Source organism: Carassius gibelio, chromosome B18 (assembly GCF_023724105.1).
Source record: "Carassius gibelio isolate Cgi1373 ecotype wild population from Czech Republic chromosome B18, carGib1.2-hapl.c, whole genome shotgun sequence".
NCBI lineage: Eukaryota > Metazoa > Chordata > Actinopteri > Cypriniformes > Cyprinidae > Carassius > Carassius gibelio.
This window is the reverse complement of record NC_068413.1, coordinates 12,179,700-12,195,894: the sequence shown is the minus strand read 5'-3', so window position 1 is coordinate 12,195,894 and position 16,195 is coordinate 12,179,700. Positions and strand designations below refer to the sequence as shown.

The following is a 16,195-nucleotide window of genomic DNA, read 5'->3' as shown; positions in this document are numbered from 1 at the left end:
ATTTTATTTATTATAATATATTGAAATGTATCATGAAACAGTTCTAATAGTATTATATTATATTGTATGCTGCTTTATATATTTATTATTATTTTTTATTATTATTCTGTTAGTCCTTTTGTCAACAAACAGATGAAATATATAGCTAAGGAACAGTTCATTAATTTGTTGTATAGCCGTATTGCTCATCTATAATTTGAATGTAGTTTTCTGCAGCATTTCGGTTGCAAATGTAGCCTAATATTGATTTCTTGTTGCTTTTTCATTTCTGCACACGTTTTGTATTTATCATGCCTGACATTTCTAACATAGTGATTTAATGGCAGATGTTCCCCTGAATGTAGAAGGAAGCAAAACAAAACGCCAAACATAATGATACTGGTGTTTTTATTGCAAGTATTTTAAATGCATTTGCCTTGCCCTTGTGTCTGTGCGTACATTCTGTTTTGCATAAGTCGGTGTGCCACCGGTAGAGCCGCCCATACAGCTGCTCTACAGTTCAATGCATTTTTCCTCCGTCCCTGAGCAGCTCTGTGGAATGTTTGTGCGACTTGAAGTTAATTTGCAAGTAGGTCGAGAGAGCTAGTTCCGTGCGGTCAGGACCACAGATGTGACTAAACTGCCCAAGGCCACCACCAGAGCTCCAAGCAGAAACTTCCAAGAAATTCCCTGAAAGAGTAAGAAACGAGATCAAACAAAGGCGGCACTTGGACGCCAGCTCTGGCACATTTTAAAAGGCCTTTTACTCCACTTTGATTCTCTCCACTAGGCGGTAGTCAGTCACTTACAAACGGCTTCTTTTTGGGAGGAGGTGTCAGAGAGGGCGCTATGTTTTCGCCGAACATTTGAGCTGGTTTAGCTTGCCAGCTCTGCGTCTCACTTTCCCCCGCCTGTCTTTTTACCAACTTTGACAGTTCAGCATGAATAGCCTATAAAAAATACATTATGAAGAAAAAAATATATATTAGCATTCAAATTGCTAATTCGTAATGCAAAAAAAAAAAAAAAAAACGTATAAAACTTAAATAATTTTATAAAATATAAAACTTTTTTTTAATGGTTGAACATTGTAGCCTACAGCTCTGTGAAAAAAATAAGGTGGTCCTGCACTTTCTATCTTTGACCAACAGATGGCGCCCTTTCACTGTCTGCAAGCTGTATTTCAGGACCGTCATGAATGATTGACTTGTTTATAGGGTAATATCGCTTCATCTCAACTGTAAATTTCATATTAATAAGGAGTTTGTTTATTAATTTTCAGAAAAGCATAAACGAATTTTTGTTGTTGTTTGTAAAAGACGAGAGTGAGCTGCTCTCTTAAAATGTAAACACTTAAATGTGTTTATCATGTAGTAGTGTATTATAAATGTGAATGAACTCTGTTATCAGTGCGAGAACCTGGTATGTGACTGAAATCTCTTTACTGAGCTTTTTTATAGCCTATTTTCTACTTTAACACCATGGAGATTATGAATGTAAAACCTTAATGTTTTCCTTGGAATATAGGCCTACCACTTTATAGTGAGTAAAGATTTACATAGGCCTACACGTGTATTTTAATCAAAAGCCATTAGCCCAGAGTTTACACTTTAGAGAAGTATATAGCAGCACGTGTATTACCACGTTCTCCACCCCGTGCCATCTCTCTATATCCTAATTTGAATTTTGCAATGAGTTCTCTCCTGAGGGAATGTTTCCCTTTTGCCCAGCCATCCAGACGGGGTGTCATTATAGGAGCAGGAGATATTTTAGTTTGGTCTAGACAAGGCTAACTCTTCACCGTGAGCACTCTGGGTCAAAGCAGAGTGTGAGGGGACCTGAGGTCAGAATGTGCTAAAAACACAGTGTATACAGTGCTGATTCACTTTATTACTGGAAGGCGTGCACACTCGTGTGTGTGTATAACTTTGTGTCCGTGTACTGGCTCCAGACAGCTCTAATCTTGGTGGCTGCTCGGAGGATTTGACAGACTAACTATCCTCAAAGGCGTGACAGAACAGGTTTTGGTTCTGTGGATTGTAACACAGCACAAAACTCACTCTCAGATATTATTAGAGTCTAGCTCTAGAAACAAAAATTTGCATGCGCACTCAAATATTGTTTGCATGCACTCGTAGGTTGAGTGGAATTTCTCAGCACAGGTTTTCACTTCCTTGTCTTAAATTTGTATTGAATGTTCAAATAGACTTGGCGGTCAGGAAACTGAGATATGTTTATGAAATGCAAACATATTTGAAAACTGTTACTCTAATGTTATTGTTTTTGCCTAAAATAGATCCAGAATGCATTCTCTGTTTTGGTACTCGTTCAAAATCATTTTGGAAGGTATTTACTAATGAATATCGGAAATATAATCATAAACATAATATTATAAAGCACCTTTTGGCTTCAATACACACACTTCATTCTTGACCCACAGTGAGCAAGAGTTGGCGTTGAATTTGAAATAAATAACACCGTTCCTGTTAGGCCAGGTTTTTCCCAAAGGTCAGTTGATCTGTAAATAGCTGCTAATGGGATTTTCTGTTGCCAGCTCATGTGAAATTTAGACGTGTTCAGGAGATACGGTTACGCCTCTCACCTTAGTGGACGGCTCCAGTTTCAAAGCCTTTTTCAGGGTCTCCATGGCCTCCTCATACTCACCTCTGTCTGATAAAAGCTGCAGACACATTTTACATCACCAGATTACAATAAATATGACTCTTTGTTTTCGTAAAATGTGCAATCCAGATGGAAATATAAACCTCATCATGTATGAACTGTAAATTATCTCAGTGCCTTGTTTGTTTAAAGAAATGTGTCCATACCTTCCCTTTCCTGAATAACGCTTTGACATTCTGGGGATCCAGAAACAGCACATCTCGACTGGTGTGCAGCGCCTCGTCAAACTGTCCAAGCTTCAGCTGCGCTGCTGCCAAGTTATTCAGACACTTTACCCGATAGTCGTTCACCTCCTCTTCTTCCTCCTCTGCCGCACAGCTTTGACTGTCTACAGGAGGACACAATTGTACAGCCTCTTATAACCACGCTGTGGCAATGTACAACACTAAAGGAAACCTTAAACACAATTAAAAATGTGTTTGCTTATGGATCAATCCAGTGTAAATGGAATTGTACACTAGCCAGTGGCCTAAAATCTGATTGGTCGAGCAGTGTTCTAACAGTGCTGATATAACAGTTCAACTGCACTGTTTGTTCCAGAGACTGTCAGTCTGTTCATTTGTGGTAGGGATTTCACTGTAGAAAACCAACAACAACTTCAACTTAAAAACTTACGTTCCGTTGCTGGCTTAAAAAGTTTTGAATTGAATTTAAACCAGTAGGTGGCGACAAGCATCAAGTCTTTAGGAGAAAAGTAATTAATTGATTCATTCATTTAGTCCATTTGTTTAAAAATATTGATTCACTTAGGAACTAAACAAGTGACTTTTTTTTAGTGGGCTATTGAATCATTCACTTAACCGATTTGTTCAATAATAGCTACTGGTTCATTCAGGGACCAGTCAATCAGTAAACCCTTCAACAACTGATTTGGGAACAACGTATTGTTTGTTTCTCAGAGAAAAAAGTATGATTTGATGTAGGCCTACAGTGGTGTAGCTTGGATAACAGACAGTTACCTGGCAATATTGTGCATAAATGTAGGTAGGCATAACTCATTATTAACTCATATTAACTGCACTCGGCCACAGATATTTGGGAGTCAATATATAACGAGTTGGCACAGAATGTGTTTTTGCGATTAAAACGTATAATGCAAGACATGTCATGCAAAAAAAAAAAAAAAAAAGGTCTTGTTTGAATTTTTTTTAAGTTAATTTATTTTATTCTAAGCGACACTTTTTTAGAATGCCATGTCATATGTGCGAGAGTAGTTTAAGAAGTCAATCTAGCAGGTGTTTACAATGGAAAAGCAAGGAAATTGGATGTAAACACGTTCGATGGGAAAAGCTTGGACTTGTAAAGCTTGCTAATATATATTTTGTGCATGGGTTAGTGATTGCAAATTACAAAATAGCCTACACTAACATTTTTAATAAAATATCACTGTATGCAGAAGGACTTTGTGTTTGTTTGCTACAAAACATTTTCTCTAAATAATAAAAAAAAAAATACTATTTAGTGGCTAATGAGAGAGAAATATATGAATGTAGAAATATATTGCGTAGAAAATGAAGGAGAGTCTAATATGTGATGCTTGAGTGGTCAGCGGAGACTGTGGCGATGTGGAGATCACTTCTGCATGTGTGGTCATTATCAGTGTCTGTAATCCAAAGCGGTGATTTGCACTTTACTGTCTCATTACTGTCAAACGTTCCTCTCAAGATGGACCAGGCTTTCCAGCAATTACCATGATTAAGGAGGTGGAAATAACATGTAGATTTATTACGTTTGATTAGCGTAGGGTTTAATAAGAGCGTTACTCGGGGTGGTCACAGCTTGCAGACATGACTGAGCATTCCTATGACATGATTATTGATCAAATAGATTAGCTGCTGAGCTGCTAGAACTGCTCTGAATTGAGAGCTACTTTAGGGTTTTTCTATACTGAACGATTTGTTAGATGACTTCATATAGATGAAGCCATATATATATATATATATATATATATATATATATATATATATATATATATATATGTGTGTGTGTGTGTGTGTGTGTGTGTGTGTGTGTGTGTGTGTATATATATATATATATATATATATATATATATATATATATATATATATATATGTATGTATGTATGTATGTATGATTGTTTGTGTGTGTGTATATAGATGTGTGTATATATATATATATATATATATATATATATATATATATATATATATATGTATATGTATGTGTGTGTATGTGCATGCGTGCGTGCGTGCCTGTGTGTAATGTATTGTCCCCAGAATTTAGCTACTTTATAATATAATATTATAATTCATTTTTATAAATAGTCTATTATCAAAACATTTCCTGTTGTTGAGATCTGTGCCCTTATACATTTATTCGCATGAAGGGTTTGTGCATGTTCTGGCATGTTCCTGCATTATGACACAGGTGTTTGAAGGGCACTGTGGTTTGGATTACCATATGTGCGTGTCGTAAGCATGTCTAAAGCCATGAGGTAAGCCTGGGCTGCCATGCTGTACTCCTCCCTTTGGAAGTAGAAGTTGCCTCGCTCTCGTTTCTGGTTGCCGATGCGGATCCGTTCGGGGATGGGCAGTGAAAGGGGGTCCGGCTTTTCTCTGAAGTCTAGGAGTTGCAGCTGATACAGGAGAGGAGCCCAGGCTGGTATATCAGGCTCCCTGCAAATAAAACATATACAGCAATGAAGCAGCATTTAATCACAAGATTTATCTATCTATCTATCTGTCTGTCTGTCTATCTGTCTGTCTGTCTGTCTGTCCAGGTTAAGACATTCATCTAGACAATCTTTCTCCCTCTTTAAAGATGCCTTCAGTATAAAATAGGTTCATACCAGACAGGTGCTTCCTAGAAATATCCATCTATTGATTATAATCTATTGATATATCTATTTATATGTTTCTTTAAAGAGATAGCTGGCTATCAGAGCTATCTATCTTGTGTTTGGTTTCTCCCTGATTTCTGGCTGCTTTTCTTCTGTACTTCAATTAGCGTTAGACCGTTTCGGAGATGTTGGCAGTTTGTGGAAGCTATTTTTATTCTGTCTCTCCTCTTTTAAAGTATAAGGAGAGTAAGTCTGTTATTTTTGTGCTGTGGTACTGTGGTTGCTTTTGTTTAAGAATGGAAAAGTGTGTGTGTGTGTGTGTGTGTGAGAGAGAGAGAGAGAGAGAGAGAGAGAGAGAGAGCGAGAGGAATGGTAGAACTGCTGTTTTGAACACTGACTGCCTGCTGCCTGTTGAGAGGCAATGGGCTCATATCCATTGTGTGTGTGCTGTCTTCACTTTGCCCAGATTTGAACTTTAGTACTGGCAAAGGCCTCATTAGAAGACCATATGCTCTTGCAGACTATTTCTCTGTGATATTCTCAGAGCATTGTTGTGAAAACACTGTAAAAAGCTATCACACACACACACACACACACCAAGACACAAAACTCCACTCTTCCTCCTCTGGAAAACACATACTGAAGTTAACCTGTATGTTTTGCTGAGTTAGAATGTTGTGTTCCGTGGAACTCCAATGAATTATGTGTGAAAAGCATAGTAAATTCAGAGGTAACCTTAAAATTTAAAATAAGTTCCTTAAATCTAAGTGAATCATATTAAAGTTTAAAAACAAACATATTATGAATTCCAGGGAGAAATACCTGATAACTCAGCCCATCACAAATGGCAAGCATCCCTCTTTCTCTCTGATTGACTGCTTGATGCATCTCTTCTGTCACATCTCTTAGCACATCAATACTTCTGTCAATACTGTATTTATCATCCAAGGCAGTGGTTTCAAAACAGCATTTTGCCAAATCTGTTTCATGTTTTGTAAGATATTACTTACAGAACTCATTTCCCATCCACACATGGTAATGATAATAATATGTTACACCATTGATTTTATTTCCCTTTGCCTACAGCATTTTCTGCAGAAGGCGGTCTAAGATCGTGAACTTGTTCGGGCTGACAGAGGCATTTCAGGAGCTGAACAGAAGATATCCCTGGGGTCCATGGGATATACAACCTTTCCCACACAACCATATCTAGCCTTATTACTCTCAGAACTTGGTCACGTGACCACACATAAATCAATAGACTGACAAAAGGCCTGAAACAAGAGTCGATTTCACTGTGCACTTTTATTAAGTATGTTCTCATGAGATTAAACCAGATCAAGCCTGGTGTGAAGGTTTCTAACCTGCAAGATTGACACAGTCTGACGTTTTTCAGTTCAAACATGCATGTTTGTACAGCTGGAGGTTTCCAGTAAAGTTCATGGTATTCCAGTAAATTGGAGTATTAATATCAGAGTCAGCTGGTGAGCTGAAGTAAATCCAAGGCCTCTTCAGTGTAACTAGATAACATGCAACTGTAGGTTTGTGCAACTTAGAGAGAAGCATGAAACACACACACAATTTCACTATAATCAGAAGCAACGTGAATGGTAACTCTGTAATCTCTTAGTAATCTAAACAGGATAAAAAGAATGTTAAAATGCTATAAAACATGTTAGTGATTTAAAATTACAGACATGTATAACTACTGTTTTCTTTTCTTTTCTTTTTGTAGAAGTATGAAATAATGTATATACTACCGTTGTTATTAAATCACAAGTTACAATAGAGAACATTTGAATTCAAATTAAAGAATCCTAATGTACAGTATCACAACATTCCTCAACATAAGCAGCACAATTGCTTTCAACATATTAATATTAAGAAATGTTTTTCAAACAGTAAATCAGCATAGTAAAATTATTTCTGAATTATCATGTGACATTGAAAACTGGAGTAATGGCAGCTGAACCTTTCTCATCACATGAATAAATGACATTTTAATTATTATTATTCCCACATTTCCATTTAAAAATTGAAGTTTTTTTTAGTTTTTTTTTATTAAAATGATTATCAAATAACATTTAAATTCATAAATAATAATTAATTAAATTTTATTTGAAGTGAATATATGTTTCTAATTAGTTTAGTTATTGGTTACAGTATTAGATGCAATGTTTAGTTACCCTGATGGTGTTTTGTATTTGTATGGTAACACTGTGATTTGTCTTTCAGTATAATTTAACGTACAGAGAAGATTTGCGTTAAGGTATCTTGGGACATTCAATTATTACCAGTTGATTAAATATTCAACATTTGAATTATAAACATTATAAACAAAAATGAAATAGAAAAAATACATCATAATGCCTGAAGGTTTTTGCCACCAATATCTTTCAAAAACAGCGGCCATTATTGTAATGTAAATTGAACAGGATATTACAGCCTTGTGTATGTTCATGTTTATTTGTTCATTCACAGGTGTGTGTGTGTGTGTGTGTGTGTGTGTGAGAGAGAGAGAGCAAGTGTGTGTTAATCTGTGGATGCTTGCCAAGATGCTGTTCAGGGTCCATTTAATCAGTTAATCAATCACTTTAGGATGTGATTGGAAAGAAGGACAGAAGGAAAAATGTCAGGTAAATATTTGATCAGTTTTCATTGATACTTGACAGCTGTTGCTTAAAGTTTATATCACGGGTTGAGAAAACTCTTCATATATACAGTTTAGTTTAAGGCGATACATGTATATCTAAAGTGTGTACATACTGAGATTCACATCTTGCAAAAGAGAAAGTGTGTGTCATATAATCCTTATCTGTGCATTTTGTTATACTTAAAACCATAAAACTAGTTCTCACTACTTTTAATAATATCAGCTTTTTGTCGGTGTTTTGAACTAAGGACAGTCAGTAACATTGTTTGTACGTGATATCAGAGCAGATTATAACAATAACACCTCTAAGGTTCAGCACACTTTCTACCTTCCACAGTGAAATGAGATCAAGTCACTGAACCTACATTGTCATTGGCGTGCGAAGCGGTCGTAAGGTGATAGCTTGGTTATATGTCACCTCATGTATATTTCAGCTGCGTAGTGTATTGACACGTTTATGTGTGTTTGTGTGTCTCTAGGGGTCAGGCAGCCAGTGCAGGCTTGATCCCAGTCATGTCACCTCTTTGCTTCTCTCTTACCGTGTCTTGAGATGTCTTGCACAGCTGGGGAGTTATGAGCCCCTTAGCATCTAGGGATGTGTGTGTGTGTGTGTGTGTGTGTCTCATAGCTTCATAAAAATATGGTTGAACCATGATGTCACATGGACTATGGTAGCGATGTCCTTATATCTTTCTTGGTCTTGAACGCGTACGTTACCTTGCTGTCTATGTGGGTCAGAAAGATCTTCCGGTTTGGAGTGACATGAGGGTCAGTAATTAATGAGAGAATTTTAAGTTTGGGTGAACTATCCCTTTAATTTTTTTCCTGATCAATATTTATTTACTTCCTCTTTCTATAAAACAAACTCTTTTCCCCCGCTAAAGGCCACAAGGGTTTATGGGTAGCATTTGGTTTGGCTCCATTCTGCTATTTAACGCCCATTTTTCAATTAGGAAATATGTCACATTGTAAAAAGTAAAATGGGTTGCAAATGATAATAATTCACATTTTCTTTCTTTGGTTAGATTCTTATTTGTTTGCTAAAATAAGCACATAATGACACAATGGATCTGACAAAGAGACTAGAAATGCAATTCTTGTTTGAATTTTTTTTGGGGGTAAAACTTTAGTTCAGTTGTCCACTTTTGACAATCTGCTAACAATGCAGACCTTTTTCAACCACATGCCAACTATTAGTGATTTGAGTATTAGTAGATTATCTGCTTAGTATCTGCTAACACTTTATTTATGGTCACCCTACAGACTATAACTTTCAAGAACATAACTTCAACTAACCCTAACCTAATAGTTTACTAATACTCTTTTGAGAGTTCGTTAACATGCAGTTGTAAATTATGAGAGTAATTTGATACGTAGCAGCAAACATATAGTTGTTAGAATGTCTAAAGTGGACTGATTGTCTCTCTCTCTCTCTCTTCCACTGAATATATAAAATTAAGTTCATCTGAGGTAGAGTTTGTTAGTAATCGATCTGTTGGCTCAGTGCAACGCTTCAGGCTACGATTCACTTTAATTTCAACCCTCTCTGTACAGTAGCTAATCCAAGGAGGGAAAACAATGTTTACATTGATATGAATGAGAGTTTTCCACAACACAGGCAAAACGGCCTCATATGACCATACACAATAGACATATGCAACAGTAAATATGCTTTTCTCTCAGGTCACAGGAAAATGGCAATGAACCAGAACAGAGCCGTTCATATCATAACATGCTGACCAAATCTAGCAAAAGCGTTCATCTCCCTTCTTCATTTCTCAAGAGGTCAAAGTATTCATTATGTAACCTGGCACTATGCTTGAACAGAGCACTCTGGGATATCACACATTGTACTGTTGTAGACTTAACAAGAAATAAACCATCCCTGATACCATAACCAAGCACTTCTCTCTCTGCAGAAAGAGACTGCCTTGGTCTTGCAGATTTGTGCTGTATTTGTTTATCTTGCTATGGCTAGTCTTGTGTCAAGATTGACTCTTTATCATTGCACATATTATGCAATAAGAAAAGCAAGCTATGCAATGAAAAGAGAAGCATGGTCTTTGTTATTGACACACTGACATTTTGGCATTTCTTTTTCTCCTTTTCAGTGACTATTTCTGTTTCTTTGTGTGGAAGTGAGTGTCTATGTTCTTTATGTGTTGTTATCAAAGGAGGATCTGGTAAGTGGAAAGAGTCCATCACCTGTAACCACGACCCTTGCCGTGGCATGATTCACTTCTGCTCATAATAGTTAATGGACAAATTACAAAACAACACATGCTTTTTTATCCACTGTAGGGAGAATGAGTGCCACATTTTAACACATAAAAAATGCAAGTGCTATTATTAAATATTTTATTTTAATAATAACATAGCTATTATTAATATGATAACACAAGATTAAATATTGTACATAAAATCTACTATTTTAAATTATCTTGTACTTTAAATGTAATGGCATATAACCCCTTATTTTGGTTTTCTGGCTAAATGTTCAGTAGTTTAATATTTGAAAATGGTAAAATTAAGACAGATAATAAGATATAAAAAGACAGATAATAAGATATTGAGATATAATAAACTAATATAGTATTGTAATTTTAAAAGAAAAGTGAAAAGTACTACAGTAGTAACATTTCAAATTTTCTCTTTTCTATTTAGTAATAATAATAGTAGTATTACTAAATAAAAATATGAAATTAAATAAGAAATATTTGTTTTGTAATATTTAATTGTAACAACAACAACATGATAATAACAATACGACAGCAACAAAAACAACAACAGCATTAATAATAATAACAATAGTAACATTATTATTATTACTTTTTATTATTATTATATAAAACAACAATTTTATTGTTGTTCTTAATATATATATATATATATATATATATATATATATATAATTTTTTTTCATAATAACTGACTGATGATTCACACACACACTCACACAAAATATTGTGCAGTCCTTGTTTTGAATGTTCTTGTGACCTTTTAGTTCTAGTTGATTACTTAGATCTGTTGTGACTTGTCCAACTTGTCAAAACACAACACTGGGCTGGTCCACACACAGATCCTGTTCTGCTGTATGAATTTATTATAGTTTATAATTATAGTTTATAAAGTAAGGCTATTGAGTTATATTAAGAAGTGCATATAAGAATCTAGGGGAATTTTTCCCGGAATTACCAGAATGTCCTCAATGTAATAAAAACAAAAAGCAAAAAAAAAAAAACAGTTCACTTGGCGCAAACTCTGCATCGCCTTGTGTTTGTATCTAAGAAGAGAATACCATATGGCGTGACATATAATCTTTGCTCTAAGTGCTCCCCTGGCACATTTAAAAGCATGTCTTGCATGCAGATGTAAGAAGCCTTTAATATCGCAACTAATAACCCTTGCATTTTGCAGACAAAGCATCCCTATTAAACAAATGGCAGGAATTGGGCTTCCTCCAGGTCGAGCAAATTGACATTGAGAACACTGGATGATCTCACTTTGATCATGAGTGTGAATCATCAGTCAGGTATTGTGATAATGCTAATTGGGTTCCCGGTCTAGGCGTTTAATGGGGTCCGTGATAAGTTTGAATTGAAACTCCACCTGTGAGTCATGATTTGCTGGACCAAACAGCTAATACATTTTCTTTGTGAAGGCTTGAGTCATGTTTCAATTAATTCAGGTCACTGCTACCACCTGCTTGCTGTCTTTTTTGACAGATGTAGCTTTTTTTTTTTTTAAAAGGTATGGCTCCTTTCATATCACATGCACTGACACGTTTACAGATAAAGACACATAGAACCAGATTATTGTGACTTAACGCAAATGATTTTGAATATCCAGCACAGTCTCAAGCTGATTGAAATACACTTTAAGATATGTAGGTTAGACACCTTACTCATTTCAAAACAGTAAACTAATGAAGAAAGCTATAAATGACCTCAAAGAAGATCATGCAACAGTGTGAACGTTTCTTCTTCAGCTTTTGAAACTCAAAAGTGTGATTCTCCTACCGAACAGCACGGATCTGTCCTCATATCATAGTTCATGTCCTCAAATCTGTAAAAAGCTCCTGGCTGATAAATGAGATATTGCATAATTCCCATGGTCCATTGCACATATCTGTTTTCCAGCCAGCATTAATGGGAAATGCGAGTATTTGATGAAGCCCTGAGGACTTGAAACAGGAGAAATTTAGGTGGCAGGGAAGTTGTAAAGGGCCCGTGTATAAACCCTCAGGGCTGATTGGTCCTCAGGGGCTGATCTGAGCACAGAGGAGCCTAAAGAGGAGCCTAAAATGAGAAAAAGGTCCTGAAACTCTCCTAACCCTAAATTCACAACAAACCCCTCCCAAAAAACCTGGGACCTCTCAAAGTCACAGTGGTCTTTATCTTTAGAAAAGTGTGAGACCCAGAAACAACTCTTGATTGTTCCGCTCGTTCCATATTGTCTAAATCTTTGTTCTACAAAAGGCATGTTTTTGCTGCTTGCTGAATTTGAATGCTAATACAACACTATTTTCAGACATTTATATATGAACATTTTATTGCATGAGATCCACTTAAATTGCAGTTTATGATCCATTTTGCATTGGGACTACATGAATGATGTTCGTTGGCATTAATGTAATATTGCTGAAACTGGGCAGGGGATTTCTAGATCCCAGCATGCTTTCACTGTGACTGGATAGGGAGAGTACATGTTGAAATAATGCTGTTTTTGAGCAAGATGAGAAAAGGGGGAACTTGTTATTGTTAACTGTCTGCTATGCTAGCTTTTTTATGTTGGAGTTTTAAGGGGTTTTTGGTACTATTTTTTAAATATCTTAATAGATTTATTACTTTTATGAAGTCCTTTTTGTATTTTTTTTAATAAATTCTTTTTATACTTTTATTATATTTGTTAATAAAATACTTTTATTTAGCAAAGATACAGTAAGTGACAGTAAAGAATTTATAATGTAATAAAAAAATGCTTTTTGTTCATCAAGAATCCTGACGGAAAGTGTCACTGTTTCCACAAAACTATTAAGCAGCACAGCTGTTTTCTACATTGACATGAATGTTTCTTAAACACTAAATCAGAATATTAGAATGATTCCTGAAGATCAGTTAACACTGATGGTACTGGCTGCTGAAATTTCAGCTTTGCTTTTACAGGAATGGATTGTATGGTCACAATTTATTTAAAAGTCCAGTTTTCACCATTAACAAACCATTGGCTATGACTTTTTGCCTCAATAAACTTCTACCTTGCTGCTTATTAAGGTAGTTCTTAAGTTTATCTATAGGATTAGCAATGCAGACCATGTGCTTTAAGCACTAATAAACAGCCAGTTTGTTATTGAGAATTTGTCTCCATACTGAAGTGTTGCCAATTACATTTTAAAATTAATATATCACAATATTAATGATTTTATTGTAGATTTGTTCAGATAAATGGAACCTTGATCAGCATGAAAATCATTTTAGGAGCCTGACAATCACTTGTTCCCCTTCACTTTCATTGTGGAAAAGAGCCACATGAACATTTTTCAAAATGTCTCCTTTTTATTTCCACAGTGGACAGAAAGTGGCACGGAAAGTTTTGGAACGACATGAAGGTGAATAAATTATGACACTATCCCTTTAAGTTCTGCCAAAGAGTAATTGTTTTTCACAAGTGAGCTTGAATGACTGTTTTGTTTTATGCTGGAGCCACAACGTATCACCACTCATCAAGAGGACGGCGTCATACCCGCTCTGATCCAGTCAAGGCATTTACTGGTTCTTATTTTGGATGTGTCCAGGCCAGCCTGGGTAAAAACAGCCATTGTGGTTTCGTGATGGCAGAGCTTTGGATGGAGTGGAGTTTTCAGAGAAGGGTTTGGTTAGACACGCTGATAGTTACTCAAAAAAGGAAGGGGTCAGAGCTTTGGCAGTTGCTATAGAGATGAGACAGAGTGCAGCGTGGGAGACTGTATACTGTGGGAGAACAGATGAGCGTTTCAGGTGACGCTCACAAACATCAGGAGGGCTATTAAAGGTGGCAGGATTCAGGTCATATTCGTACATTCAAGTTAAGTGTGACACAAACTCAGGTTCAGTCAGGAATGCATCTAGACTATCTCTGATTTGAAGTATAAGTGCAGCAGCAAAAGTAAAGTCAAAATGAAGTGTTTGAGAAGTCAAAATCTCACTAGATTTATTTTGCTACTCAGAAATATTATGAGTTGATTTAAAACTAAAGTCAAAAATATAGATCTATCTATCTATCTATATATCTATCTATCTATCTGTCTGTCTGTCTGTCTGTCTATCTATCTGTCTGTCTGTCAGTGTGTCTGTCTATCTATCTGTCTGTCTGTCTGTCTATATCTATCTATCGGTCTGTCTGTCTGTCTGTCTGTCTATATCTATCTGTCTGTCTATATCTATCTATCTTTCTATCTGTCTGTCTGTCTGTCTGTCTGTCTGTCTATATCTATCTGTCTGTCTGTCTATATCTATAAAATATGTTCATACCAGACAGATGCTTCCTAGAAATTATTTTAAAGTATTCATTCTGACATCATACTTGCTTATTAGACTTTTTAATTAAGTGGAACTGTGAGTCCCCAGATGTGGCATTTATTTCGAAGTCTGTACTTTTATGTAACTGATGCCAAAAATAGTTGTGCGCTCACTGAGGGTAGAAATCAATATGTAAGCGTCATCTCTTTGGGACTAATCCCAATCCGTTTGGTGGTGGTTACACCAGACGCTCACTGACTCATTGTGCCGTCAGTCAGCCAGTCACCTTGTCAGTCTAAATGAGCAGAGCAATGGAAGGAGGAAGAAGAAAAAAGAAAAAGATAAACAGTCGGGCCTCTGACATCATAGATGCTTTTTATCATTTGAGTCTGTAAATGATGGAAATGCCCTACAAATGTCTCTGAGAGGTTTCCATGGCAATAACCTATCACTGTACATGCTGGCAATAAAAATGCTTTGTAGTACCACATATGTTTAGTACTAAGAGGGAGGACATAGGGTTTTCTTTGTGGAGCTTTATGAAGCAAATGTCATTCAAGCAAGCTCAGTGTTTTTTCTTCTACCGCCGAGACGTGAGTGGGTACACCACAAAGTCCAGACAGAAGTTTATTCCTCAATTTAGTGCTGTGTCACAGATGTTTTTCTCTTTAACTGTGCTTCTATTGTACATTGACCACATAAGACACAGTCTGTTATCTGAGAACGGCCAATCCTTTACACAACAACTATATCTGGATGGGAAACTTGCTTCTCGTATGCTTACAGTACTGTTTGTTTTTATTTCCTCCTCCTGTCCGGGCAGTAAGGATGTAAACAGCAGGAATCAAGGCAGCAAAGTGCGCAATGCCTGAGGGAGAGCTCTTCTGAAGTGCTCATAATGTGGAGCAGGCTTCTTCAGCTCTTTAAAACCAACCCAATTTCAACCCTGCGGCCACCGGCGCCAGCTCCACTGCCTGTTTTATAGGCCTTTACTGGTGTATTTGTGTGTGCGTGTGTGTATACTGCCACTCGTAAAGGTTTCTTTGAGGGCTGATAACATAGTAATCATAGAATAGGGACATGGATGTATGATGGGGGCTTTAAATATATAGCTGTCAAATTTCATGGTGATGTGTGACCAAATGGAGTTCAAACCACGACAAAGAACAACAACAAACCAGGCTGCCTTGTTGTACAAAGCTGCTTTTCACTGCTGCACTTCTGCAATACAATTTTCTTCCTTTTATACAGTCAAATATGCAAAGAGACAACTTTAAGTAAGTTGTTTGTAAGTTGAAAGTGTAAACACTCTGGCTTTGTGGTGATATCAAAACATTGCTCTGTTTGTTTGACTAACCTGACACAGCAACAGCTCAACCAATGAGGTGATTTTAGGGTGGAGCTGTATTTTTAACCAACCAATGGCAGAATAGGCGAGTGTTCAGAGAAACCTGTTTGAAAACAATCCCTTCATCTGAATATCCCTGGTGAAAAATCCAGCATATGCAGGTTAAGGTATGTTTTGAAGCATGGCTGCTGGTTTGTGCTGGTTTAAGATGGTCTTTAGCTGGTCATGTGCTGGTC

The 16,195-nt window shown here is 36.4% G+C and overlaps 1 protein-coding gene across 1 annotated transcript in view; it reads right to left on the bottom strand.

Moving 5' to 3' along the window:
- Positions 1–370: 370 nt before the first annotated feature.
- Positions 371–16,195, bottom strand: part of fkbp16 (FKBP prolyl isomerase 16) — a 36,838-nt gene continuing 21,013 nt past the window's right edge. Inside the window, exons 4-8 of the mRNA XM_052581880.1 lie at positions 5,080–5,297; positions 2,808–2,989; positions 2,582–2,659; positions 789–929; positions 371–669 (exon numbers count right to left, since the gene is read on the bottom strand). Coding sequence (XP_052437840.1) covers positions 583–669; positions 789–929; positions 2,582–2,659; positions 2,808–2,989; positions 5,080–5,297 — 706 coding nt within the window. The 3' untranslated portion in view covers positions 371–582. The remainder of the gene's footprint in view (positions 670–788; positions 930–2,581; positions 2,660–2,807; positions 2,990–5,079; positions 5,298–16,195) is intronic.